Source organism: Phasianus colchicus, chromosome 8 (genome assembly GCF_987193195.1).
Source record: "Phasianus colchicus chromosome 8, bPhaCol1.hap1.1, whole genome shotgun sequence".
NCBI lineage: Eukaryota > Metazoa > Chordata > Aves > Galliformes > Phasianidae > Phasianus > Phasianus colchicus.
In genome coordinates, this window is record NC_143443.1 from 18,148,719 (window position 1) to 18,176,112 (window position 27,394).

At 42.6% G+C, this 27,394-nt stretch overlaps 1 protein-coding gene across 11 annotated transcripts in view; it reads right to left on the reverse strand.

The window, feature by feature from the left end:
- MARCHF8 (membrane associated ring-CH-type finger 8) overlaps window positions 1-27,394 on the reverse strand; it is an 84,789-nt gene that overhangs the window by 52,157 nt on the left and 5,238 nt on the right. For 9 of the 11 annotated variants that reach the window (XM_090145154.1, XM_031607694.2, XM_031607697.2 and 6 more), the window contains exon 2: window positions 10,662-10,840. In XM_090145154.1, coding sequence (XP_090001280.1) covers window positions 10,662-10,757 — 96 coding nt within the window. In that variant the 5' untranslated portion in view covers window positions 10,758-10,840. The other 2 variants (XM_090145155.1, XM_090145158.1) reach the window with 2 other exon arrangements.

The window sequence follows — 27,394 nt, forward strand, 5'->3', positions numbered from 1 at the left end:
TATATTAACCAGCTCAGAAAAATTAAGATGCAAAAATTAGTGAATGTTTCACTTGGTTGCATACAAGCCTGCCTTGCAATCTTTACCCAAATAATGTGCTCTCTGCCATCTGCAGTACAATAAACATAACTAAAGAGGACTGGGGAGGGTGGAGGGAGAGGGGAAAAAAAAAAAAAGCCCTACCAATGCCCATTCTTTGGAGTCAACCAAATGGTTCCACTGTTGTGAATAAAATCTCAAGCCAAAAAACATACACATAAGCAAATTGCTGAGGAAAATGTACACTGCTTTTTTCAAATTGATCAGTCCAGAAACCACCTCCTCTCACATCTACTGGTTGAGAATAATGACTAGAAATATACACGCAGACAATTACCAGAAAAAAACTTTAAGACTGATGAGGGTTTTGTGTATCTAGTCAGTCCTTCTCTGAAGCCTTCAATTCAGAAAAATCTAGTAATTTATGATAAAAGGCTGTTCCTTGACTGCTTTCATGAAGAAAAAAAATAAAAAAATCAATTAATCACTTGCCATTCATAAAAAGCCAGATGCAGCCTCCACACTTTCTAACTGTCTTTTTTGGGGCTCCTGTCTCCAATTCCTAGAAAAGGATAATCTCATAAACAATTCAATGCCAATCTGTAATTCTGAACAACATATGGTTGTGACATTTAAAGTATAGTATAGGAGGAAGAAAGAAAAAAAAGACTAGTCACTTCCCTGGACTATATAGTCAAATCTGACATTAACACATGCAGGAGAAGTAAGATAAAACTTGCCTTGTGTGACTCTTATTTCCATAGGGCTTCAGAGGACTTGCAGACATGCCCATTTACATTGGGCCTGGAAAGGTAGCACTGAACTGTGGGACATACAACGTCCTCTCTCCTTACTACTCCCCAAATGCTAGAAAATGCATCTGAGGTATGTACCTGCCACTGGTTTCTAGCAAGCATCTTTACCATTTTTTAAGGGATGTCAACATCCTCCCACAGAGGAGTACAAGCCTGGTGTGGGAAATACCTCACAACAGATCAGACTTGGCAGCCAACTCTGAAAGGAGTCCTCTTACTGTCTGAAAAGCTCTCTTGAAATAGCATGGAAGCACAGGATGCCATTATTTTAAGTCATTTATTACTTTCAAAGTAACTAGAGAGGAAAGACTAATACTGTCTCTGAAAATCACTGAACAAATAACCCGAATCCACACAGATTTGCAGTATAGCATGGACAAGCTTTTAATGTCCACTTTTGCCAGCTCTACAGAAACAAACTGATTAGTGCAATGGCTCCTGCAAAGCTCCACCATCATAAGAAAGGTCAAACTACTTTGTTCCAAAAAAGATTCCTATGATTAATGGAAGGTCAAGGAAAACACATCCACATCTGAGCATCAGCATACATAGAATCACTGAATCATTAAGGTTGGAGAAGACCTCTGAGATCATCTATTCCAATCATCAACCCACCCCACCATGCCCACTAACCATGTCCCTCAGCACCACATCTCCACATTTCTTGAACACCTCCAAAGGACTGTGCCTCCACCATTCTCCCTGGGCAGCCTGTTCCAATAATTAACCACTCTTTTGAAGAAGAAATTTTTCACTAAAATCCTATCTGAACCTCCCCTGGCACGACTTGAAGCCATTCCTTCTCATCCTGTCTCTGCTACCCAGAAGAGGCTGACTCCCACCTCACCACAAGCTCCTTTCAGCGAGTTGTAGAGGACAATAAGGTCTCCCCTGAGCCTCCTCTTCTGCAGTCTGAACAATTCCAGTTTCCTCAGCTGCTCTCCATTATACTTGTGCTCTGGACTCTTCACAGCTTCTTTGCCCTTTCTCTGGCCACACTTCAGGGCCTTGTTGTCTTTCTTGTAGTGAGGGGTCCAAAAGCACAGTACTCAAGGTGTGGCCTCACCAGAGCTGAGTACAGGGGTATGATCACCTACACTCCTTCTGATACAAGACAGGATGCCACTGGCCTTCTTGGTCACCTGGGCACACTGCTAGCTTATGTTCAGCCAGCTGTGAGCTAGCAGTCCCAGATCCTTTTCTTCTGTGCAGCTGCCAGCCACTCTGCCCCAAGCCTGTAGCACTGCATGGGGTTGCTGTAACTGAAGTGCAGGGGACAACACATCCTTCTACTGCACACAACCTCTCCTTCCAGAACCTATTTTCTTCACCAGCCTCATGAATCAGGTGAGCTTTAATCACGCTTATAGGGATTACAGCCAACTAATCAGCATTCCCAAGAGCTATGATCTCAGGCATGTGGAGGTGTTTTTAGTTTCTGGGTTCTCCCTTCCCTTCCCCTTATGCTTGCCACTTGGGAGCTCCCCTCCTCTGAGCAGGCCCTGTGGCACTTGGAACTCAGCCCTCCGCACCTATCCAGCTCACCTCTGAGCTACACACTGAAAAGCACACCTGAGCTGAGAATAGCACTTCAAGGGCTTCTTCCATATACTGCCTGTTCTGCAAGTTGCCTCCCTACTAGATGTCACCCACCTGTGACCTTGTGTCCTCAGGCAGGCCAGGAATCTGGTCCATCCTGGAGCAGCAGACAATCTTGTGGGAATACATAGTGAGTGTTGGGGGGAGGTATTTGATCATAAGTTGCCTCACTTCCTGGCAATAGTGAAGTTTATCCAAGAAGGCTGGGATGAAGGGTAAACACAGCACAATTAGAAATGATCCTAGACAAATATGGCAAAAGTGACTGAAATTAGCTAACGTGCAAAGTAATGCAAATTTTTCTTCAGGGTAGTGAAGCACATTAAGAATCCGTATCTCCCAACTGCCTTTGATATAGATTCAAGGAGGTCATACAGAAAAGCAAGATGTATGTTATAAATGTAACCATGAGGTCTCTGAAAAACCCAAAACGTAAGATACAAACTTACTGCTGAAAATGTTCTAACATTAAAAAAAATTAAAAAAAACAGTTTGAACACTCAGATTTTGCATATATGAATATCCAAGCAAACACACACACTTGCAGTTGCATAATGTTCAATACATTTAGTTGCTTGGTCTCATAGTGTTGCTGCTAGGAGCACCACACACTTTGCACCCCTGAAGAATACACTGGGAGCACGCAGTGTGCATGTAGCACAAGAACTAGACCAAATTCTGCAGATTTGAGGACAATCCTCTCCATGATCAACAAAGCCACCCGTTGTTAGGTTCACAAGGAATACAATACATCCTACAGTCAAGAATATGAAAAAAAATACAAAAAGGCCACTCCCACTCATTTTCATTAACATGAAGTGCGCTCATTTATAAAAGTAGGGAATTGGGTTGAAAATAAACTTAAATATCAGCAAATACATTTTCCTATTTTTCCCTTTATCTTTGAAAATAGCAGAATTCTGTTCTCAAATGCTTGAAAATGAAGTTCTGAATTCCAGCCACTAACCCCATAAAAAGGCATTTGGGATTGTTCAGCAATAAAAAAAAACTTTGGTTTGTGGGTGTCATGAAATCTCCATAAGTGACTTTCTAAAACAGCAGCAACATAAACCAAACCAGCAAAGAGAATTTCATAGGCAGATGAGTAACCATCACTTCTGGGACCAAGAGAAGCTGAATGGATCACAAAGGTAGATTTTGTTTCTAGGTATGAGGACTACCAACTCAGAATGCTGTAGTCCTAACTGCTTAGATTTCTGCAGTGGGCAGAGAAGCAGTTTCTAAAGAACACAAAGACCTCTTCCCTTGTCAGCAAAATTTCTTCATGAACAGTGTAAAGGCTATGAAAAATTACTTAAGTTCAGAGGTGCTCATCTAAGGCTACATATATCTTTTTAGAAAATAAGGGTAAGGAGTATAATGGAAAATCAGCAATTTGAATGCCGAACACAGCTTTGAAAAATTTAAAGTACAGACACCATAAGGATGCTACACCACTACATTTCCCCCACACAGAATTTTTAGTCTTTCTTCTTAACAGGGAAAAAAAAAAATCCCCAAACAATACAAAACTCAACCAAGTAAATAAATGAAGACACTCACCAAGCATCAATGCACGATGCTTAGCATGAAGGAGAAAAAAAATATATCCCTGCACTTCTAGTCTCTCTTTCATTTACAGAAATTACCTTTAATTAACAAAGCTTTAAAAATCAGTTTGCAGGAAGTCTGACAGCATCACTTTCAAGAAACAGTACAGCCATGGATGATGGGAATCCCTGAAAAGTATGGCCTTGACCCATATCTCTGTGGAGCTGCAGTGATTTCAGCATCACCCTGCTCTGACACAGACATTTATACGCAGATACAGCTCAGTGTGGGATCCTGACTGACACACTGTTCTTAGAAAGCAAATGAGCATGCATGGTTTTGCCAGGATAGAAAAATGCCAGGATCACAAAACAGAAACACATCTACAAACCACAAAGGAAACGCACTCAGCTATCACACAATTAAACAGTGCCAGCACTTCTTTTAAAAAATTTTGTTTTTCTAAGAATTATACTCAGCTTGTTCACATGAACTGCTAACGAAAACTAGACAGATTGTGTTAATATCAGAGAGGTGGTTTAAGGATTCAGGTTAATGCAACAGCTATGGATCATAATAATTAACTACAGGTTTCTGGCGCTGAGACTCCAAAGCAAGGAGTTCACATGCAATAAGCATACAAATAATCAAGACAGAAGCTGTATGAGTCTGATTACAAGCAAACAGCAAAACCTTAAACTTCAATAGTTTCTTTTCTGAAGCACTGATATATGAAAAAAATAAGTTCCACTGCTGTATCAACTGCTGTTAGCTTCTGAAATGTTTACTGCATTTTTAAAATTCAAGGTTTTCTCCTCTTCTCCTTCAAATCCCTTTCAGAAAGCACTTCCATAATTCATCTCCACTCAGAAGCCACCTGCTCCTCTCCTCCCTCACACATGCTGCACACACTCCAAGACAAATGCAACACAGAACCAAATAGTGTGATCCAACTTTCTTTGTTACAACTGCTCAAGCAGGAGCAGCTCCCCCTGGCCCTTCCCTCCCCTCCCACTTCCCATTTCCTCTCTTCCTCCTCTGCCATTGATGTTTCTGGGAAACAACGTGCTCCTGCATTTGGCTTCCGAGAGCGGGGCTGGAGAGGACAAGCTTCTCAGCCTGCATTTGACACAACAAGAGCAGAGTACATTCATGCAGATCTGGGAAGGTCATAGTCAAAATGGATTCCTCAGTGGATCTGGTGACAAATGCTTCTGGCTCCTCATCTTTTGTGTGTAGACCTGAAACCCTTTACAATGCTTCAATCAGTAGTGCCTGCCCACTTTCACAGGTGAAGGAAAGACAGCATCAGCACTAAAAGGACTTGTCCAGTAGTGGGCAGGAAGAGACAAATCCCAAATTCCAAACCAGTGGTTTAATTCAGGCCAGGCTGCGCTCGGTGTGCTTGTCAGCCTTCCAGGTAGCACACTGAAGAGAGAGGTCAGTGGTGCTCTTGCCAACATCCTGTGGGAGAGCAGGAAGAAGCCCTGAAGCTGGCAGCGGATGGCAGGACTGCTATGTGCCTATGGAGAGTGCAGGAGGAGTGCCTCAGGCCACCAGACACCAAGGTGTCTGTGGTAGTGAAGAGATACTCAGCACCCTGATGTCTGCAGGGCTTGGCTGAAACGACAGCTAAGCCATCATGACAAGCACAAGAAGGTCTCTCCTAATAACCAAAGGGAGAGATTGCAAGAAGGGTGGTGCTGAAGCACAAACAAGTGCACTCCTGGAGGGATCTGGTGTCAAGCAACTTCTCAAGCAATTTTCCCGTAGTGCTCCTCACTAAACTGTTTACCTGCTGAAGGTAATCTGAGCGGGAGCACATTCATCACATGCTCCTATGTAAACACACACTAAAATGTCAGAAGTGAGTATAGAAATCAGCCAAGGAAACCTTGCTCTCAGCATGACAGCATCACTGCAGGGCTACGATTCACAAGGCTCTTACAACTGCCTTCCGTCATCCACGGTGTTCTCAGTGTTCCTACCTGGTCACAGACAACAGGAGAAGGAGCATTTTCCCTGCAGTTCCTCAGAGGTGCTTCTGTTGCCTGTTCTGTCAACAAAAATTTGCCTAATTGCTGCTTCGCAAAAAGCAGGAAGTGTGAGATCAGCTTTTTCCAAGAAGCACTTTATGATCCGGTGAAAAACACGGTAGGTAAAAGCCAAAGTTCATATTGTCAGGAAAGGATTTTGCAATTCCCATTTTGAGGCTAAACCTATAAGCAGTACAGCAAATAAGACATCTGCTTCCCACAGACGAGTTACAGGATACTTGGACAAAAATTCTTCCATAGTTAACCAGTTTCTATACAAAGTGAATTTAATAAAGGAAAGATGCCAGACAGTGTTAATATAGTACATAGCTACACACGAACACATAAGCCTCAGTATAAAAATAATAAGGGGATAAACTCTAAGGGGATTCACAGCCTGTTTGCTTAACGGCTGGTTTGGTTCAATGGACAAGCAAAGCCACACGCGCTGCTTTATAAATGTACAAGCATTTCAATCAAGTTCAGTCAGTCAGAGCCCACAGACACAGCTCAAAGTCCAAAAAGTAAACTGAAGAGGTCAGAGAGTGCTTTTATACCTTAAGAACAACGTAATACCTCTCAAGGCATTACACTGGATTCAACAATAGAATGCATTCACCGTTATATCACACTACTGATCTGTGATTAAAAATTCTTGCAAGTGCATCTATTGCTTTTTTTCTTCCTTTTTTTAAAGTCCTGCTTTTTCCAGTAAGACATGGCTTGTACGAGTTAACATGCTACAGTATCTTTCCTGTTACAGAATGCAAGAGATCACTAAGAAGGCAGAAGTTTAGCAAGATGCAGCACAATGCACTTCTTTCACCACAGTTTCATCCAGACAAATCAGGCAGTCATAGTACCGCCAAGACAGTACCTGAAGATGTACGAGATTGTTATAAAATCTCTGCTGAGCACATAGCAGCCAATAATTACTTAACAGCACTTAGACACAAGAAGGCAGTTGCTCTAGAACAGAGAGCAGAAGAGTTTCAGTCAGTGAAATAAAATTGTTTAAATTTGACTGGAATGTTTATCTGCTTTTGCAATATATGATCTTTGCTATACGCTCTTTGAGAAGAACTCAGTATCACTTCCCACATCCAGGCCCCTGTGTGCCCAAAGTGGTTTGTACCAGCATGCTATGATCTCCCATTCACACCTGATCAGCCCACCCATGATCTGCCTATGAGATCTGCAGAACTCACAGCACAGGTGGCTTTTACAGGTGGTGTAAAAGCTTTGATTAAGGAGCTTCACTCACCATACTAACTTATAGAAACAAGCTGTGGGGCACAAACCTCTCAAACAAATAACATCCTGTCACAGAACGACAGCAGAACAACACCTTAACCACATGCCAGCATCACTGCCTCATTTCCACTACAGGTGCTGAGGGCTGCCTGTTGGATATGGTAGGAAACATCACTGTCAGCAGGATAGCCTCCAAAAGGTCAGAGTCTGTTGCACCTCACAAACAATAGAGCAACTCTTCCTTAAGGCAGGTAAGTATGAGGCTATTCCTAGTGAAGGATAAGTAAGAAGCTAATGATGGTTATTAATAGCTCTTAAAGCTAACAGTTCATCTGAGTTAAACACAAGAGTAATAATCCCTTTATGACCTTCCCCATTCTTGCTGTGAAAATGGACAAAGTTTCATCAGAGACTGTTGGTAACCACAGTTTTCAACTATTTCAAACCTTGAAAATCACACTAACATGAATGAGGACCTACCAGGCTCCACTAATAAATATCACTGACTTCTGAGGACCTAAAATAGGAATGGCAGGCAGGTGTTGTGCACCTTACCACCTTTTCAAATGCAGTAGGATTTCTGCCACAGGCTTCCACACGCATTGAAACTACATGAGACGTGCCCAAGGATTACAGATTATCTGCTTTGATAAATTATTGTGTAATAATGGTGGTAAGGATTTCTTGCTGTTTTTCACAGTTAGTCCTAAACCACTAGTCCAGAAAACTTGCTGTTGTGGCAAAGAAAACTATTACTAAAACCAGTCAAGCCTTAACTTGAAATATCAAAGCTACATCTTGACCAGAAGCAAGAAAGAGCGCAAATACAGATCTGAACTATTCAGCTGGAGAAAATTCTCTCTGCTCTTCTTATAAACATAATGTGGAAAATTAAACACATCTGTATTCACAAAAGATAGGAGAATGAGAAATAAAACATCTTCCTTCTGGGGAAGAAATCAAAAACTAACTTTCCTCAGACTGGCAAAGTTCCCTCTTTAGGCACATTGGTGCTTCACTTTTTGCTGTTGTGTTTCTTGAGCTCATTCTCTGAATGGCTTATGCAGGCACAGACAAGTTAATGGTCTAGTTTGAAATATCAAGTTCCCAAAGGAAAAGTAAACCAAAACAAGAATAAAAGAAAGCCAAACTTTGATCTGTTAGCTGACATTCAACTTTCATACACTTTGGTTTTAGCCAAGTTTGGTAATAAACAAGGCAGATGTGTACAGAGTCAACTCAGTCTACAAAGCACACACCTGGAGATGCCCTTGGTCTAAGAACCTGCTATTATACACTAAACCTCCATATTATCTTTTAAAAGGTAATATTGGCTTTGATTGTTATTTGGGGTTTGTTTGATTTTGTTCAGATTGGCAAGTGGCTCTGTACAACTCAAAACCTTTTAAGACCACAGTGTACACAATGGCTTGAGGCGCTTACTGCCATTAGGAGGAGTACTTTTTTATACAGAAAAGGAAAGGTAAGAAAATTGAAGTACTTCAATCAAACTATAAAATGCTCCACTCGCTCCTAAAAATCCATTACATATTTTTGTAGAAATCCATGCAAGAATGGTGTCCAGGCCAGTCACAACACAGAGAAGTAACTACAAGGTGTGCTGCATAATGGAAAATTACAATACGGAAAGAGAGAAGCACTGAAGCTAAAATGAATTTGTACTGAACTTACAAAACTGAAGTGCAAATACTTTCTTTCTTACTTTTACCTAGTGTCTTTCTCTGGAACTGCAGATGTTACCCAAGGCAGGAAAAACATCTGCAACCGCTAAGCAAATTTGCTCAATAGAGAATTGTACTTTTTATCTTGCAGTGATATCTACCTCATACACAGTACAAGTGGTCTGAAATGACTGAAAATACGCCGGTAATGTTCTACAGTTTCTTCCTCTCCCACCTTATATCTGAAGTTGCTGTGTCAGAAACAAAAGAAAAGGCTTAGAAAGAGACTTGGGACTCTCACTTCTGGGCTCAATGCATGGTCAAACAGTTACCACAGGTCGTTCTAATCTGATCGGCCTCCTAATTCACATGACCTAACTGGAGAGTAGCCCATTCAGAGAACTGTCATATATTCACAGGGGAACTGTTTCGTGCTCTCTCAGAGCATACTGTTTCTCTATGGGAGGAGTCCAAAAGAAGCAACAAAAAAGTCCTTTTACCCAGAGAGCTGCCCAGCACATTTGTGGACTGCTGTTACTTGCTATAGGTTAGGATGCGAGAGATTCCAGCAGACTTCTGAGACAAGATGCCTCAATGACTTAAAGCACCTCAGCTATGGAGACAACTTGCCTGGTTCCAGCAAGCAAAACTAGTGCCAGGTCAGTCTACCTGGATTCAGGAATCCAGGAAATTAATTACTGGTTTAAGAATGTGAAGGACTACAATCCATTTTAAGCTTTAAATGAGATGAAGACTCCAAAAACACAACTATGAGACAATAGATTTCTTGCTGACAAAGCACACAATCACGTAGGCGCAGTCTGGTCAGATGACGGGTGAAGGGCTAGTCTGAGCAGAATTTCCTAAAACATCAGAAACAACTTTTTCTTTTTTTTTTCAATCCTACCTAAAGTTAGTCTCAGTGAATCCTTTTCTATAACATGACAGTGCCTTTGCAGTCCCTTATATTTCAGATGCGCCCAACCTGTAAGAGTGCTGCTCTGCAACTCCTGAGAATCTGACCACGGCTGAATACATGTTCCTAGCTCACAGAACAAGCCTGCCCTTGAAGTTGCTCCATAACATGACTGCTCTCTTGAACTGCTTTTATGCTAGGGTAAAGCTAAAAAACATGAAATGGTTTTTGTGGAACTGGCAGATAAAGCAAAATTCAATGCAGCTTTAGCATAAACTAAAACACGATGCACACAAAGACCTTTTGGCTTGACCAGAGACTCAGCCCAGAGTCTAAATAAGATTGATACCCAAAGACCAGCCACATTATGTCCTTAATAATTATTTTTTAATCAGCCTATTAATTAAATTATCTTAAGTTTGAAATCGTTAGATACTTCAGATATTTTTTGCATTCCATTTCTCATTAGTACCAGAAGACCCCCAAAAATTTCACTCACACATTTGCTCCCAAGTGAAGAATACAAGCCTTATCTTCAGGAAAATACACCTGCTACAACTTTCATGACAATGTGTTTTGCAGCCATCTGCTTTGCAATGGCAAATATTAGACCGCTAGTTAGAAATAATTAGGTTTACATTCATTTTCCCTTAGAGCAGCAATCATGCAAGGAGTTGGGTCTTTGGATCAGAATCACATATAATTTGGTAACCCCTACCATTTTACCTTCAGATAACTTCCTGTGAAAATTGAATTTATCTGTCATTACCTGTTCTTCTTTTTCTTTGGTCTTGCTCCTGGAGACTCTGGAAGAGGTAACATCCTGAGCTGGAATGACAGAGATTTGATGCAGTGGCATGTTCATCACACCGCCTTGTTTGGTCCTATCACTTACAGGAAGGAGGCTTGAAGGCAGCACTCATTCAGTGCCATTGTCAGGCCTTGCACCTAAAAAAAAAAAAAAAAAAAAAAAAAAGTAAAATAAAAAACCCATGAAGTATTTTGAAATGCAATTATTTCCAAAACTAAGCCATCAGTTAGACCAAGGTGCCTCTTGCCTCCCCTCTGCTTTCTGAACAAGAAAGAGTTCTGGTTGGGTGAAAAAAGACTTTTCAAGAGCTACAGCCAGACAGACCAGAGCGCAGTTTATGCAAAGAAATAAGTAAGTTATCAACAGTTTGGGAAGTGGTCCAACAGCAGGACAGAGGGCAGGGCTGTGTGGGTAGACAGGAGGAGGTGGATGAGCAGCTCTTCATGCTGAGCAGCAGGAGAGTGCTAGGTGCAGAGAGCAAGGCTGGTGCAGGGAGTTTCTTACACTGCCTCAGGTACAGTCCTCAGCCTGGCTGAGTGCTGTGTGTTTTTGGCTCCAATCATTAATCCAAACGTGTACTAACAGTAGGAAAACACATCACGTGAGCTTTTCCTTTCTTAAGGCAACTGGAGACTATTGTAATCAAAATCTCTTGCTGGGAATCAGGAATTCACCAGGCTACACGCACTTTATCCTTCTGCATTACACATAGAAAAGACAGTAATAGATATAAATTAGCCAAATTTGGCAACTAATCTGAAAGACAGCCATAATTAGCCATACCTGCTATTAGATTAAAAGCTTTTTGAAACATGTACACTCATAGAGCATTTAGTTGGAACATAACCTTGCAAATTAGACACAATCAATTGTGTTTAAGGAAAGGATTAGAGAGGAATTACCCAGCAGAGCCTAATTGGGGCAACTGCATTGTTCTTACATTTCCATAACATACCACCTTTTGATTTGTTTTTTCATCTACCACGCAAAAGCAAGGACTAGATAGATGTCTTACATGTTACGCTGCTAACAATTTGGAAGTGGTAGCACTGCGTACCGTTAACATAGACTGCATACATTGTTTTTTGAATATTTAATTAATTGGAAGTTTTAAAGATAGGCCAAGTTTCCTAGGTTGATTACGCAAAAGATGCTGCTGTGGTCCTATTTCTACCAAGCTCCACAGAAGTGCTACAGGATCTTTGACTGCTTTTGATTAAATAGGGGGAAAAAAAAAAAAAAAAAAAAAAGGCCTATCCCAAGACATTTTATGCAAGTATCCTCTTTCTACTGAGGGGGAAAAGAATTGTCAGAGGTCATACAGCACATCATTGGCAAAAACAAAACCAACAGCAATGCCTTCTGCTTCCCAAGGATGCTGGCTGCCCATTAGGGTGCTCAGTCTAATTCAAGAGTGTTGCTGACACCTAGTCAGGATTTATATTACTTTCATCAATGCCAAGACAGCATACCATAGGGCAATACCTCCATAATTTCCAGACACCACTGATATTAAAAAAAAAAAAAAAAACTACAAGTGTGAACAAGCAACAGCAAGGACACTTCCTTATTGAAGGACAGAGGCAAACATGGGACTTACCGGCACTACTGAAATGCAACTCTAGCCCAAAGAAAAAGAACCCTGAACTTCTGCAAGTCCTCCACACCTATTTAGCTTCATCCTCTAAAGGAGCCAAGCTGTAAGTGCCAGAAGAGAGATAAGCATGGGCTGAGATAGGAATAACAAACTGCAATAAACAAAGCAGGAATGAAAGGTATTTTCCCAAGCAAACATAAATGCAATCCGGGGAGCGTCAAGCTCCAATGAAACTCAGGCAGGTAATATGTCCTGTGCTAATGCCAGCAATGGCTGAGCCAAGGGGCGTGGAGACAGAGCCCAGTCTGCAGCCCTCAGAAAGGGTTGTGGGCTTGCAGATGGGGGCATTTTACTGCTGTAAGGAGAACAAGGAAAATTATTAGAAAACACAGCTAAATCCTTCTGATTACAACAAACAAATCAGACCAGTTTTTCTGCAGGTACTTTACAGATAGCATGTTAGAATTCTTTGAAAGATATAATCCAATTAGATTTTCAAAGACAATGTAAAATAGCCTTCCTCTGGTAGAGCAGCTGGGCAGACACTCAATAAAGCCTGCCTTTGTTCAAGAGCAGCTTAAGAAAAGCTCTGAACTTACCCCAGATGCCACACTGTATGCCTCCAGCCTCCAACAACCACACATTCAAGGCCTGCCAGTCCCAACCTGAAGCACCTTAGTTCCACAGCACTAATTAAAGAATAAATTTACACAGGTCAACCACCTGCAATACCAAGCACATACTGACAAGGATGCCAGAAAAGCAATGCCTCTTTGTAAAAAACTAATTGCAACAATATCTGTGGGACTTTTTCCACAGCTGAATTAACACTGTGGGCTCCTGATCCATGGTGAAGAGTTGAGCACATGGGAATCACAGAATGGCTTAGGTAGGAAGGGACCTCAAGGATCCATCAAGCTCCAACCCACCTGCCACAGGCAGGGCTGCCAGCCTCTGTATCTAATACCAAGCCGTCCAGGGCCCCATCTAATCTGGCCCTGAACATCTCCATAGATGGGGAGAACAAAGATCTAAGAAAGCTTCGAGCACATCAAACCAGGGGCCTGCCAGAAAGGCTTTTCAGCAGGCAATGCTAAGGCAAGGGGCCAGCTCCTAGGTGCTCCCTTCTACTCAGGATTTGTAGCCATAAATCATAGTGCATAGTTAGATGTGTACGTCCTCCCTCATATAAAGTGAGCAATCCTACTGCCAAAGCATCTCTCCCCATTGACACAACAGTTGAACACACCTTGGAGGTAGCAGATAAGAGCTCAACTTCCTCCTCCTCGTGCAAGATTCAGTCTGTGAACCCCACACACAAGAGAAGCCTCGTGACCACTGGTATGGATGCTGACCCACTTGCAGAGGAAGGACTCTCCAGCTCCACTTTGCCTGGAAAGTTGATGCAATCACGGGATGGCAGGGAAGTGAGACAGAGTGCATGTGTGTGAACCAGATGCCACAAGCAGGGCAGTCGTTTGTCTGTGAAGGATAAGGGATCCTCTTACCCTGCCCTCCTGGCTGCTCACATACTCTTCACTAGAGAAAAATACTTAAAGAAAACCTATATGGAGTTTGGGCATTCACCAAAAGATAATGAGCTGAACCTGTTTTCATAGATGGAACCTTCAGAGATTTCTGGCACACCCCTGAAACCACATCAGCTGTAACATCAGACCACAGTTATGTCAGAACCACACAGCCACAGCAACATCAGCAAGATTCACAGGGAATTAGACAAACTGTCTTTTACAGTACTCAAGGAGGAAAGGCAAACGTGTGACTGGGGCCTGATGTTGGGGCATTCCCCTGAGCACTGTGTCTCCTGACAGCAACAGAAAATCAGATTCCCTTGGGTCATCAGCATCGACTACACAAGGGGGAACAACGGACATCAACAGGTAAACTTACCACAGCAAAAACAGCTGGGGGAGACTGTTTGCAATCCCATTTCCATCACCCACCCCACCAGGCCTCACTGAGGAAACCAGGATGTGTGTCAGCCATGAGGGGAGCCTAACACTTGGTGAACTGCTGGCGTGCTCCACGAGCTGCGCCACTGGAAGGACCAAGGCACAGGAAGGCATGCTGCTGCCTCCACATGCCACTCACTGCAGCTTTTCCGTCCATCACACGTTCCAAAATAAAGGCTAACCGAAGATTTAGATCTAGAGATCTGTATCTAGATCAAAGAGAGATCTAGGTCTAGATCAAAGATCTAGACTGAGACGAATGAACACAAATTATGGTTTCCTGTCTGTAGTTTGGTATCTAAAGGAATCTAAAAATATGGAGTATGAACTGCAAATTTTATTAGGTTATTTAAACTTCACCACATTCCCATTTTACAGAGCACATGGTCGAAAAGTCCTGCAGAAGTTCTTGAGCTGTACTGGCACCGGCTGCATAGATAGACCACACCAAAAGGAAAGCATCCTGTGGACATATGTATGTGCATGCACATGCTTTGCGTTGCCCAGAGGAGGAGAAAAAAAAAGCCAAATATCTCAGCTGTTTTCCTATTTAAAGAATAGAGTCCCTGGATTACAAAAGAATCTGCCTTCGTGTGCATGAAAGATAAACCTTTTAACCTCTGGCATAAGCAAGAGGATAACCACTAACATGAGAACTGAAACAAATTTCACCTGTGAGTTATTCCTGTCTGCGTCGAGGTTTCTTACACTTCTCTTCGATTCCCCTAGTTCCCATTGATATGAATAGCAAGTCGTAACACATAGATCAATCTTCTGGGGGACGTGCAAGTTAAAAATAAAGACACAGATCACTGCAGTCCAGATAATCCATTCACTGTAGTGCTGTGCAATACCATGAATACCCTGAAGTGGAGCTGATGGAGTCGGTGGAGCTCAGGGCATGCACCAGCTGCAGGGTAGGAAGAATTGCCCTGAAGGCTGGTAGAACGCTGCTGTGAGTGGCTGGAACTCCCTCCCTACACAGCATGAAACACAACCCAAACAGGAATAGAAACCTTCTGAAAAACATGCTGCTCAAAGATGGTGTACTGCTTATTTTCTCTAAGTGAGATTCAAAATAATCTATTAATGCAGCTTTGGAATCTGTTTTTCTGCCGGCAGCTTTAATGTAAAGTCTCAAAGTCCCATGAGTATAAAAATCTCTTTTTGTGTATGTGTGTGCATGGGTGTGTTCAAATTTAGCAGAAGCACTCATGCAGTACTCAGCAAACCTCTGTGTGCACCTTACTTGCTTACCTGCCCTGACATTCAAACTGGCCTGTGCATACATCCTATTCTACTTTCTGTACACTACATATTTCATATTTGCAAATATCTCCAATCCTATTAGCTTGTGTAGGCACCAGTTTGAAGCTTTCGTTTATTTTATTTTGAGCTTGTCAGGACTCCTCCCCTACTAATGTAGCTTACATAATCCTTTTCTAGAGATGACAGATGTGCATTTTCAAAAAGAGGATCCTGCATCTGTGCTTCATTTTGTTTTACTAAAGCTTAATCAGTACTTTGTTAACAGCACTATTTAAGAGATGTCATCAAGGCTTATGCACTTCACATGCATTTGTTAACTTGACAAATCTAATCAAGAGAACTAAAGTTGAGAATGGAGAGAAACTGACACTACTTTCCTTACAGAACCTTTAGCATTTCAGGGTTAGTTCAATGCCGTAAGCGAAAAGAACTGTTGGACTTAGACCTTGCTCTACACAGATCCATTTCTGAATTATTGCTATTTACAGCTATGCCTATGTACGTATATCTTACAGTGTTTACTAACTCTGCTGCAACTTCTTACTTTATTATCTCAGTTCCTCCTTTCTTCCACCTGCAAGCGTACTAAAAATAATGCGCTTCAAGACAAAAATGTTTTTCTTCTGATTTCTTTTTTAAAATTATGTTGTTACTTAGCTGAAAAGGAAGAGTTAGAAAGGGGATAAGAGATTCTTTTGCATATTCCAGATGTTCCTTTAGAAAGCTTCTCAGAACACAGGAACATACAGCTGCAGATTACACACAGCATAAAGAAAGAAGGGTATCTGTCAGCTCTGACTGACTCCTCTCCAAATACAAATATGATTATTTCTACAAACATTTCTACATAATGGAACTAGACAAGAAAGCTGTTAAATTGCAGGATCAGTAAATAATGGTCCCAGAGCTCTTATCAATCCCTTCTCTTGTCTTCAGCAGAAGATGAGCATGATTTGCACCTCAGAAACAGAGGTTATTGCAGGGACAGTCTCTAACTGCAACAAGAAAAAAGATGCAGAGGTAAAGCTGAAGTTTCATTCTCCTTTTGCTGTGAACCCTTGAGGGTGAGGAGACTGAAAGGGCAACAGCCAGTGCTGCTGTGCTCCAGGTCAGCAAGCAGTGCTCCCTGCATGGCTGCAGTTCACAGCCATTTGTACTGGGGGTGTCACTTCTTGTACTGCCCAGGCTATCACCATTTCACCTCACCCCCTCATGTTAAACACATCTTCCTGCCCTGAGGTGCTTCCCAACAGAACAGGTCTGGCACGTGGATCATGCAGCAATCTGCAAGTCTCCATGGCTCTGCTCCAGGCAGGATGCAGTATCACAGCACGCACAGGGCTTGCCTTGTTATCACTCCTGGCCACGATCCCCTTAACTCCCACACAGTAACCAGAAGTTGGCTTTCTGAAAAATTCATGTCCTCCTCCAGAGAAGACATCCCTCCCTCTGAATCAGCACTGAATCCACACTTCAGAGTGGAATCTGGTTGCTTTGATCACATGGCTCAAACTAATATTTTCTTTATTATAGGAATGATGACTTTCTTCTTCATAATATTCAGTCTGATAACAACATGTAACAGCACCACACCTACTCCTGCAGTTTTTGAAAAATATAAACACATATTCAGACCAGTGAGAGAAGTCTGCACCAAAATACAATGGCAAGTCTACTTGATGTAAGGAAACACCCATAACTTGTGATCAACTCCATTCTCAACCGCAATTACTTTGGGGTTCACAAAACTCAGTTCTGATATCCAGGGAAAAATTGCCCCGTATCTTTATCTACAAAATTAATAAAGACTATTAACTCAAATGCATAAATTTACATATGGACAATGAAAGCCTGTGTTTCTCAAACAGTGTAAATATTTACAACACAAGATAGTGAAGAAACAAAACAGTTTCATTATTGTTCAGTGAGGACATTGCTCACATTTTGTATTATGCATGGATAACAATGATGTATTTCTAGGAAAATCCTGTGTTACATCACTTATTTTCCAGTACATCAGAGGATAACATTTGTGAAAGCTATTTATGAACAACAGGCGCCTAAGCAACGTTTTTCACTATTGTTTAATTGCTGCTAGGCTAACCATTGCTCCTAAGCCAGAGTAAAAAGAACACAGCATTTACTAAATGACTCTGTATTTTGAAGTATGAAATCACTGCCTCTTTGTTCCTCGGCAAATAAGAAATTTCCAAATTGGTGCACATAAGAATGTATTTCTTTTGAATGATTCATGAGTTAAATCTCAGATAACTTGAGCCTGGTAAATAAAGAGTTACAACATATCTTTACTCTGAAAATCTCAAAAATAAATCTAGATTTTTGCATCATTATGACACACTGTTAAGCTCCTTCTAAGGAAATAGCAAAAATTACATTCCTTAGAACTTGCACAAAATGGAAATCAGAGAGCTCCAAACCAGACTTCAAGAGCTCAAGCGTGAAGCAAAAAGGACAGTGTTCTGAGCATTCTCTACTTGATTCTTTCACAAACATGCATGAAGCCACTAAGTTCTGTTTTCAACCACATTTTCCCACATTTAGAAATAACCTGACCTTCTGATGCAAAAATAGCTACCTGAAGTCATTTGCTTTCCCCTGAAGTTAAGAGAGTTAAACTGTAAATAAATGTTAAATCCAGAGGAATACTGCATACAGGTCATTGAACCGCAACAGCTTTCAGTGAGATATTCTTATTGGAAATGTAGACGCCCTATGCCTGAACATTTTATGGCTTTTTCAGTCTTTTTCCATACTAATGCCTTCCCTATACATTTGCTAACATCAAACAAGAGTCTCCCTTTTCAGAGGGAGGACCAGCTCCAGAGAGAATAACAAGCTGTGGAATTCACTGTCCCCATATGCACAAGTGCTCACCTTTTCTTCCCCTAAATATCAGCAATAAAAGAGGTGCCCTCACAGCTGGGGTTCAGGAAGTCAAAGCATTTAAGTTCTTTACTTGACCCCTCTGTGAAACGGCAGGGTAACAGTACTGGGTAACAGTACTTCCCTTTGCCCACTTTCCATCTGCTTCACACACACACATAACTTCTGTGGTGCTGGCACTGCTCCTTACTGTAGCAGTAAATTGTATCTGGTAACACCACAACCCCAGGTGCTGCATTCAGACCAGTGATAACAGCAGGACAGGTGTTAATCACTCCCCAGGTTTACACCTGCATGGTCACAATCACCAGATTCTTGATTTGAGAGAGCAGCTAGAGAAAAAAATATAGCATTTCTCATCAATTCCAATGTGACAGTTGTGCTATGAAGGGCATATTTAGGTTAGATATAAGGTCTTTTACAGTGAGGGTGGTGAGGCACTGGAACAGGTTGCCCAGAGTTGTGGTGGGTGCCCCGTCCCTGGGGACTTTCAAGGCTGGAGGCTGGATCAGGCCCTGGGCAACCAGATCAAGCTGTGGATGTCCCTGTTCATTGCAGGGGAGCTGGACTAGCTGATCTTTAAAGGTCCCTTCCAACTCTAAAGATTCTATAAGAACGCCTGTGTAACAGCATTATCATTAAATAGCAAAGCTGTGTAAAGCCTACAGAGAGGGTCCAGGTCTGAACAGAATTCATTCCCCTCCAGCACCAGAACAAGATGGTCTCTTCCAGCTGCAACCTCATCACAGTGCAGGCGGTGACATTAAAAAGGCTGCATGTTCTCTTCTTATCTCAAGTATCCTTGGTGCAGTTTAAAGACCAGGCAGCCAATTTCAGTGGGCTGACAAACAGTCAACCTTCCCATGCCCCAGCTCCCCATGCAACACAGGGCTGACACCAACACACACTGGCAGCACCGAAGTGTCAGCAAAAACAGTTTCCTTTCATTAGCCAGTTATTTCATGCAAGTGTGCTGCAAGGCGTGTGTCAAGTCTGCGTGTCCTCCCCCGCAGCCGCACTCTGCCACCAGAAAAGAAGGAGCTGGCATCACTGAGCCCGCAGACAAGGCACTCCTTACCATGATTTATAAAAGCCCATTCATCCCCCCTGTACCTAAAATAGCTTCTTGATGCAATCATGAGCTGAATACACGACTGTGGATTCCTTTCTTACACTTACAAGAAACCAAGTGTCCACTGGTTACTTCCTCACCCTCTGCCCTTGTTCTTTGTTCTGCAATCGAGTGTTGACCCTTTCTGTCCCATTCCATATTAGACCTTGTACTTCTTCAAACAAACATCTTACAAGGAATTTGGAGAAACACTATGAAACTCCACCTATGCACTTACATGCTCTGTATGCAATCCTATGAAATCCTATTGCAGCTGTCTATCACCAGCATTAAAGTAGGATTTCTAAAGCCTGTGAACTACAGGCAGCTGCAGAAAAGCTGAAAAGACTAAGCCTAGCGTCCAGGTAAACAGAAATGATGCCTGTTTGTAAGAATTACACAGATTTGTTTCTTGCAGTTTGGGTGACTCACAACACTCCAATGCTCTTCCACATAAAGGACTCCTTGTTTTTTTCTCCAGAAGATGCTCAGAGCAATTTTCAGGTATCTAGGTGGTGAGAAGCTTAGGCCATTAGAGAGCTATGGATTGGCACACAAAACAAGGTTACTACCAATTTCCTTCTGAGCCAGGCCCTGAGAGAGTTCCTGGGTATATGCATAAGGCAAGTGAAGTCGATATGGGAAGTTGTCCATACAGGGAAACGTTTAAAACAAATTCAGGATCGTGACCACATCACCAATATCAATCGACATGTCACATCTTCCAACCTTATCACATTTATAAGAGGCTTTTCTGTCTTCTTCCCTAATGGATGTGCTTTCCTTTAAATTAGTTTAGACAGGAGCCAGCGCGACGAGCCAAGTGTGCTGAATAAGGCCCATGAAATTCTGGTGTACATGCGCACTATTTTGAAATCTGAAACATTCATGAGGACAAAAACTAGAAGGAACAGCAGTTTCTATCAGGTATTTGTTGAAATGTTGAGTGGAAGGCAAGAAGAAAAAGGTCATTTTTTTAGCTGAAATTTCATTAATTCTGGAAGAAAGTATAATGTTGGAAAGAGGGGAGCATTGAGCCTGATGAGGTCAAACAAAGAGTAGTATTACTACAGAATCATAATACAAATGTCTTCTGAACTAGCATAATAGAGAAATAAGGGCATATTTCTTTATCAATCAGTTTAAAATGACAAATACAAGAAAAAAAAAAGAAAAAAGAAAAGTATGCTCTATTCCAAGGGCAAGAGATGATGCCAGACAATCAAGAGAAAATCCCCGGTTTTCTGCTCGCTGAAGACAGTTGGTATGTCTACTCCAGAGATAGTCCCATCTTTGGTACGAGCTGCCCAGCACTGGCTTGACAACAGCACCAAGACTTCCATACAGTATTTAAAGATGAAGGGTATGGACTCTGATATTTCAGAAATGACGGAACCCACAAGTGACCAAAACATTTATGATTTCTCTTTGGAGAACTCAACCATTTCCCTTCAGTCTCTGGGTGCCAGAGGAAGCATCTCAGACACTGTCCTCTCTGTATCATAAGTGACCCGGCGCCTCACACACTTCTGCACTACCTGCGCTCTCTGTTAACGAGGCACAAAACCTCAGTCCTGTAGGGAGTCACACTCCTGTTTACAGGAACAGCTGCTATTCACTGAATAGCAGCAGCTGGCAATGGCAAAAATTCCTCTGTCACAAGCTTCCTTTGCCATCCTCTGTCAAAGAAGTAAATTGGTGCAATCCCACACCCGCTGCGTTTTCTGCAAAGCTAACAGAAGTGTCACACTTCAGCAAGGTCAGCTCAGCTCTCACTGCAGCATTACAGAGGACAGCACCTAGCTAACTTAGAAACTATCTCATAAAGAGGCTACAAAGTAAGCCAAGACCAACCTTATGAGATGCTAAACAACAGCTGAAAAGACTCCTTTTTACTTGCTGCCAAAACACGCTGCTTCTACTGTAAAACCAGACAGCTGCCTTTATAGCACTAAGCCAGTGCTACTGAACAGTTTGAAGCAGGAGACAAAAAGTATGCCACAGGCACACAGTGTGGAAGGGTTTGTTTGCACAGTCAGTGTTTCAGGGACAACAAAGAATTTTCTCTAGGACATCGTACCAAGAAAGGTGAAAAAAGGCATGCTGACAAAACAGCACCCTACAGCATCTGGCTGGGGAAAAGATTCAGCAGGAGCTCAGGGCAAAGCCAGTGTCATCACTCTGAGCTAGTCTCCCCCCAGAATGCCCCCTCCAAACACCAACTCTCCTAATTAGCAAACCAGAGATTTCACTTCAATCTCTGATCTAGCCCTATCTGCAGATTATAAATTAGAATACTTCTCCAATTAGAGATCAACGGTGGAATTAGAAGGTGGGTTATTTTTAGCAGCCATCTGATTGAGCCAGTGCCACCGAGTTATAAGTGAGTTACTGCCTTTCTTAGAACTATGTTTTAGGCACCAACTTCCAATGAAACATTTAGTATCTCTTCAAAAGCCATCATCTATCAGTCATCTTTGCCGGGAACAGAGAAGAGGGAAAGCAGCTATCACTCAGCCCAGAAGAGACTTCTTAAGAGCTGCAGGATTCTCGCGCAAAGCCTAGAAGGAATTGCAAGGAGAGATAAAGACGTCTAGGAAAGGCACAGCTATCTTCACACAGCAGCAAAGGCAGCTACATGCTGAGCAACGTGTCCCTCTGACAGCTGCTATGCTGCAGTGGCATATTCTAAACAGGGCGTCTCAGTAGGGCCAGCAGCAGCACACTGCACTGTGTCACTGCTCACCGAGCTAAATGACTTGGCCTCCCAGTGATTTTCTTCCTCTTTTTTGGCACATTCCAGTAAAGGAAGAAGAAAGAGCACATAAAGGACTCTGCACAGAAACTCACCAGCTCTGCCCTGGCTCCCAGACGCCGCTGAGAGCAAACCACACTTGGGAGAAGTTGGCCTGTGCCTCTGTGTGTCCATGGTCTGGCCTCGGTGGGATGTGATGCACTGTCATGCTGCTTTCCATTCCCATCCTCTGCTGACACGAACCACTTTCAGACTTGAAACTCAATGGCTTCCTCATCTTATTAAATTCCCTATTGTGATTCAGATGTCTCTTATGTACATTAGTTAGATTACATCAATCACAAGGAGCGCCCATGAGGTTCACAGGATATGGCTCAAAGGACGACAGTCAGAGTTGGATGATCAGCTTGGAGTTTCCTTCCCTTCTTTGCAGAAGAAATAATGTCAATTACAACCACGTGACCAGGGATAAATATATCTCTCACAGGGTCTTGGGGAAAGCATGATAACACTGAATTACCAAGGTACAACTGGCAAACACACCTACCCTGAACAAAGCGACTGCCCTGGAGCAGGGCCATACCTGCAGCCTCCCACAGGCCCTGAAGCAGGCACAGCCTGTTAACAGAGGCTCTGCCAGACCCATGTGGGACTCGAGCTTACATATGGCAGCTATGACAGACCTGAAAAGTCAGCTTGCAGGAGCCAGCCAGCAGGATGCCTCCTGGCATCACAGGCTCACCAAGTCCAAGTGAAGCACCCATAACACTGCACAGTGTGAAAATGCAGATGGAAAAAAGCGGGCATTCCCAGTGGGCATTCAGAGATGGTGCATGTCCCACGTGACAAGTAGAACTCAAGTAAACAGAGAAAGCAGGCAACCATAATAAACATCTAACACACACACAACAGGAGACCACAGTCAAGAGACACATGCATGATGGATGCTCCTGTATAAAGAACTGGTCCTGACTCTGTTTCCTCGTGCTCAGACTCTCAGTCAGCTGGACTGCAAAATGCTGTGCTTGCTTCTTGCCAGGGTATCACTGAGCAAAGATTTCTTATTCCTTTCTCTTAGTGCTGTACTTGGAGAAGCTGATATCAACACCACTGGTGAACAAAAGCCTATGCCTGGTGCAGATACAAGTGTCTTAGGGTCCCCAAAACACTACACGCTGACCATGGGAGACTCACATCTGAGGAAGAAGAAAATGAACAAAAGACTACACAGCATATATCAGACCAACCCACACTGTACCATGAGCATCTGAGAAGTGCTACTGAGGAGTAAAAAGCAAGAGGCACTTAGGCAACCCTGGTACATGGCATAGAGCTCTGGCAGGGCGACTCCCGCTGCTTTGAACAAGGAGCTTTGAAGATGCAGCTCTAGTCTTTCACTTGCACAGTGTCTACTTAGAAGCAAAGCCATGTACCTCTTTTTAAAAAAGTAACTGGATGGATCATGAAAGGTGAAAGAAGAATAATTTTGAACTTCCAGCCATTTGATAAATACAACAGGGTCTTGAAAACCTCACTTGCTCAGAAATTTGCCTGGGAAACTCCACACTGCAGTTCTCTTTCCCTCTCAGAAAGATATGTAAAAAAGCATCTCATCTCTAAAATGCCTCAGAGCTGCAGAGCTCTTCAGGTGTAGCAGAGCATGGCTCTTTCTCACCCACCTGCCAAAGCATGTAGCAGCTTGTACAGAACAACACAGGGCCCATTCAAGCCTTGCAGTTTTATAACAAAAGCAACTTGGTGAATGTTTTCACAACATTTGAAAGACTTAACTCCAGGGGTCTTGCTCAGAGGTTATCCTGTCCTTTCAGGTCTGAGCCTAGAACAAAGGGTACAAAATAGTTGACCACCAATGTTATGTGAATCACAAAAATAAAATACACTTCTCATGCAAAGAAACTGCTGAACAGCAATTACATAGAGTTTTCACACACCAAAGCAGAGATATTTCAACAATATAGCATTAACACACTACATAAGGACACCAATCCTGTCAGAAGGCTGAAATCTGATCTCCTTTATTGGCTTCTGCTTTGTTTTGTCAAGAGCAAAGTTAAACCCCCTTTCAATTTTTTTTTTTAATCAAACATGCTTCTTCTTTCTTGTTACCTCTCAAGATCAAGCCAGCCTGACAAGCCTCCTGCAATTTTACAACTGAACCTCTCCTCCTTCCACCCCCTTATGTTATCAAACATTAATTTTGTGAAGAGGCTGCTGCACAGCACCAATTCTAATTCAGCAGCAATTCTTAAGCTTTTCCCCCAAGCTTTCAAAACACCTCGCAAAGAAAGGCAGCTACCCAGCGGGCGGAAGGATTGGCTCACTGACAGCTTGCATTTTGATGTCCTGCGGTTGCAGCATGCCAAGTGTCACCCACTCACATGGACTGCACTGTGTCTCAAAAAGTGCTACCTCCGTGAGCTTTGGTGCAGGGTGAGGCTGCAGCCTTTGGCTGTGACACTGCAGCTTACTTTCCCTTCCTCTTGTAATGCCTGCTGTTTCAGCAAATATCTGACATTTGGCCATCAGGTTCAGAAGTTACTAGCAGTGTGATTGCATAAGCACATTTCCTACCGAGAAGTGGGCTAAAAACCAGTCATTAAAAAAACCCCAAGAGCATTACAATAAGTGGGCCAGATGATACCTGAGCTGTCAGAGATGTACAGTAGGCACAGGTGAGGTGGCCTGAACCAGAAAATACAGGCTGAAAGCAGGAACAAGACTCAGATTTCCTGTCTCTTGCGACAAACCTTCAGCTGCAAAGTGAACTTCCTTCTTCCTTAGAGAGCTGTGCAGACTTGTGTTCTCATTGCAGCAAGACACCATTTAGTTGTGCATGCATTTATGCCACTTGGAACAAGAGAATCCTCTCTCTGAGAGTTTCTTTTCAGTATCAAAGATCAGCAGTTCTCTGTAAGTTTGTAGTCTACTTGTTTTATTATATATTACACATGTATATGAATGCACATACATATATACACACTTCTTACACTGAAACAGTTTGAATATAAATGACTGGTTACGGACTGAGCTAGAGGAAAACCACTGACAGCAAGTGTCCCTTCTAGTCCTGGCACCTCTAGCTGAGATTTGGCAGGTAGGCTTTATACAAAAATGACTCTGAAGCTATGATGATGATAATCACACTCAAATGGACAACACTTTGGACGCAGATCTACAGGGAAAACTCATTTCACTTAACAGAAAGGAAGGAAAAATCAAAAACTTCTGATAACCCTCCTAGGCTGTTCCCAAGTACTGTTATCATGTACTGTAAACTACATCATCATGCTCCTCACGTTGCTCTGAAATGTCAGACTTTACTGGGCTCATTAAGAACAGAAAAGCCACCGCCAACTTTCACTTTCTATCTGCCATAACAGAGGTCATCAAGCTGTTCAGCGTAAGTCCCTCAAGAGCAGTCTGCTGAAGGCGACCATGAGAGAGAAAGGCACAAAATGACACTCAGAGATGGCAAGATGAGGCATCTGCAAGAATCCCATGCTATAACATGGCCCATGGTATGAAAGCACAGCAGAGCTCTACAGTGCTTAATGACTTCATGTTCTACTCCATCCATCCATCTTTCCATATTATGTAACACAAATATGCCACATTTTTCATTAGCCTTCCTCTTCTGACTGATGCATTTGCAGTTACAAGAGATTATAACAAGGATTGGCCTAATAGTGAATCATCCTCAATAGCACACTGCGCTTTTACAACTAGAAATAGAGGGATCAGAGAGATTAATCCTCTGTCCTGGATGACATGAGGAGCCAGTGGCAGTGAAAGCAAATATAAACAGTCACAGGAGGGCCTTCATCCCACAGCCCCCTGGGCTTTGAAGCAGGAGATGCTTTACAAAGTCATTGGGAAGGACATTCAAGAAAGGAATTCATGCAGCTATCAGAAGAGGCACTCTCATTAACAGTCCATGTGACATCACCTGCCCACAGGAAGGTAGAGGCCAGGTTCACACCCACTACCACGTGAAGCTCTCTACCATAGTAAGAGTTGTCTGAACATTTCCTCAAAGTTTAATTACTGATATAAAGCAATTTGTACACGGGGAACCTGTTGCTTCCTGTTCTATTGTTATCATTCAAATGGTCCTCTAAAGGCAAAATTCTTCTGTCAAAAAGTAGACCCATCAAGAAGGGAATACAGTGATGCGTGGATCCCCACTACTGCACCTGTGCACATTCCTGGGTAACAGGAGACCGGAACCCAAAACCCAGCTCTGAACAGCAGCACATTCCCATCCTCAAGCTGCACCGACGGCACAGAGCTATTAGCAGCAAGTGAGTCAGAGTGACAAATTATTCTGGCCATTAGAACCAGCAAATCAGACCCAGGGGAAGACTATGTCTGTTAAGAATTGCCATCCTTATTCCTATAGATACTCTTCCCCGCTGTACGCACAATTAAGCAGAACTGAAAAGCCTGTTGGAAACAAAGTAGGTGAGAAGAAGGGAAGCTACAAGTATTGGTTTACTTTTCTAAAAAGTAGCAACATTGTGTGTAACCTTGTATCCACATACACACTTCTGGTCTGTCACCCTGGTTCCTTCTGTCCTTCCTCCTTTCCTCTCTGTGCCTTATCGAACTGACCTCCTTGATTCAAAGAGAAGTGGTTCCTGACCTACGTTCAGAACAGGGCAGAAGGCAAACTACCTGCTCAGGGAAGAACAGCTGGGCAAATTTTGTTCCTTGGAATGAACCTCTTATCCTTTGCAGTGTGCAAACTCAGTGAAGCCACAGCCAAAGCTGGGGGGAAAGCTGCCCTCAGCCGTTCTCAGTCATCTGTTAAATGAGATTCCTAAATTCAATGCCTCTTTTATTGAAAAGAAAACTGGCACAGCTGTCCACGAGCAGCCCCACCTGCACACTGGGCCGCTGACATGCATCTGCCCTCCTGGTGCCCTTTAAGGACAGAAACTTTGGGGGCAGATATCAAGGCATACAGAAGTGAAACACAGGAGTTATCCACCACAATATACACAATCTTTATGTTCTGCATCAATTCCGGCTGCTTGCTCTGCAAGGTTTAAAACTGAGATC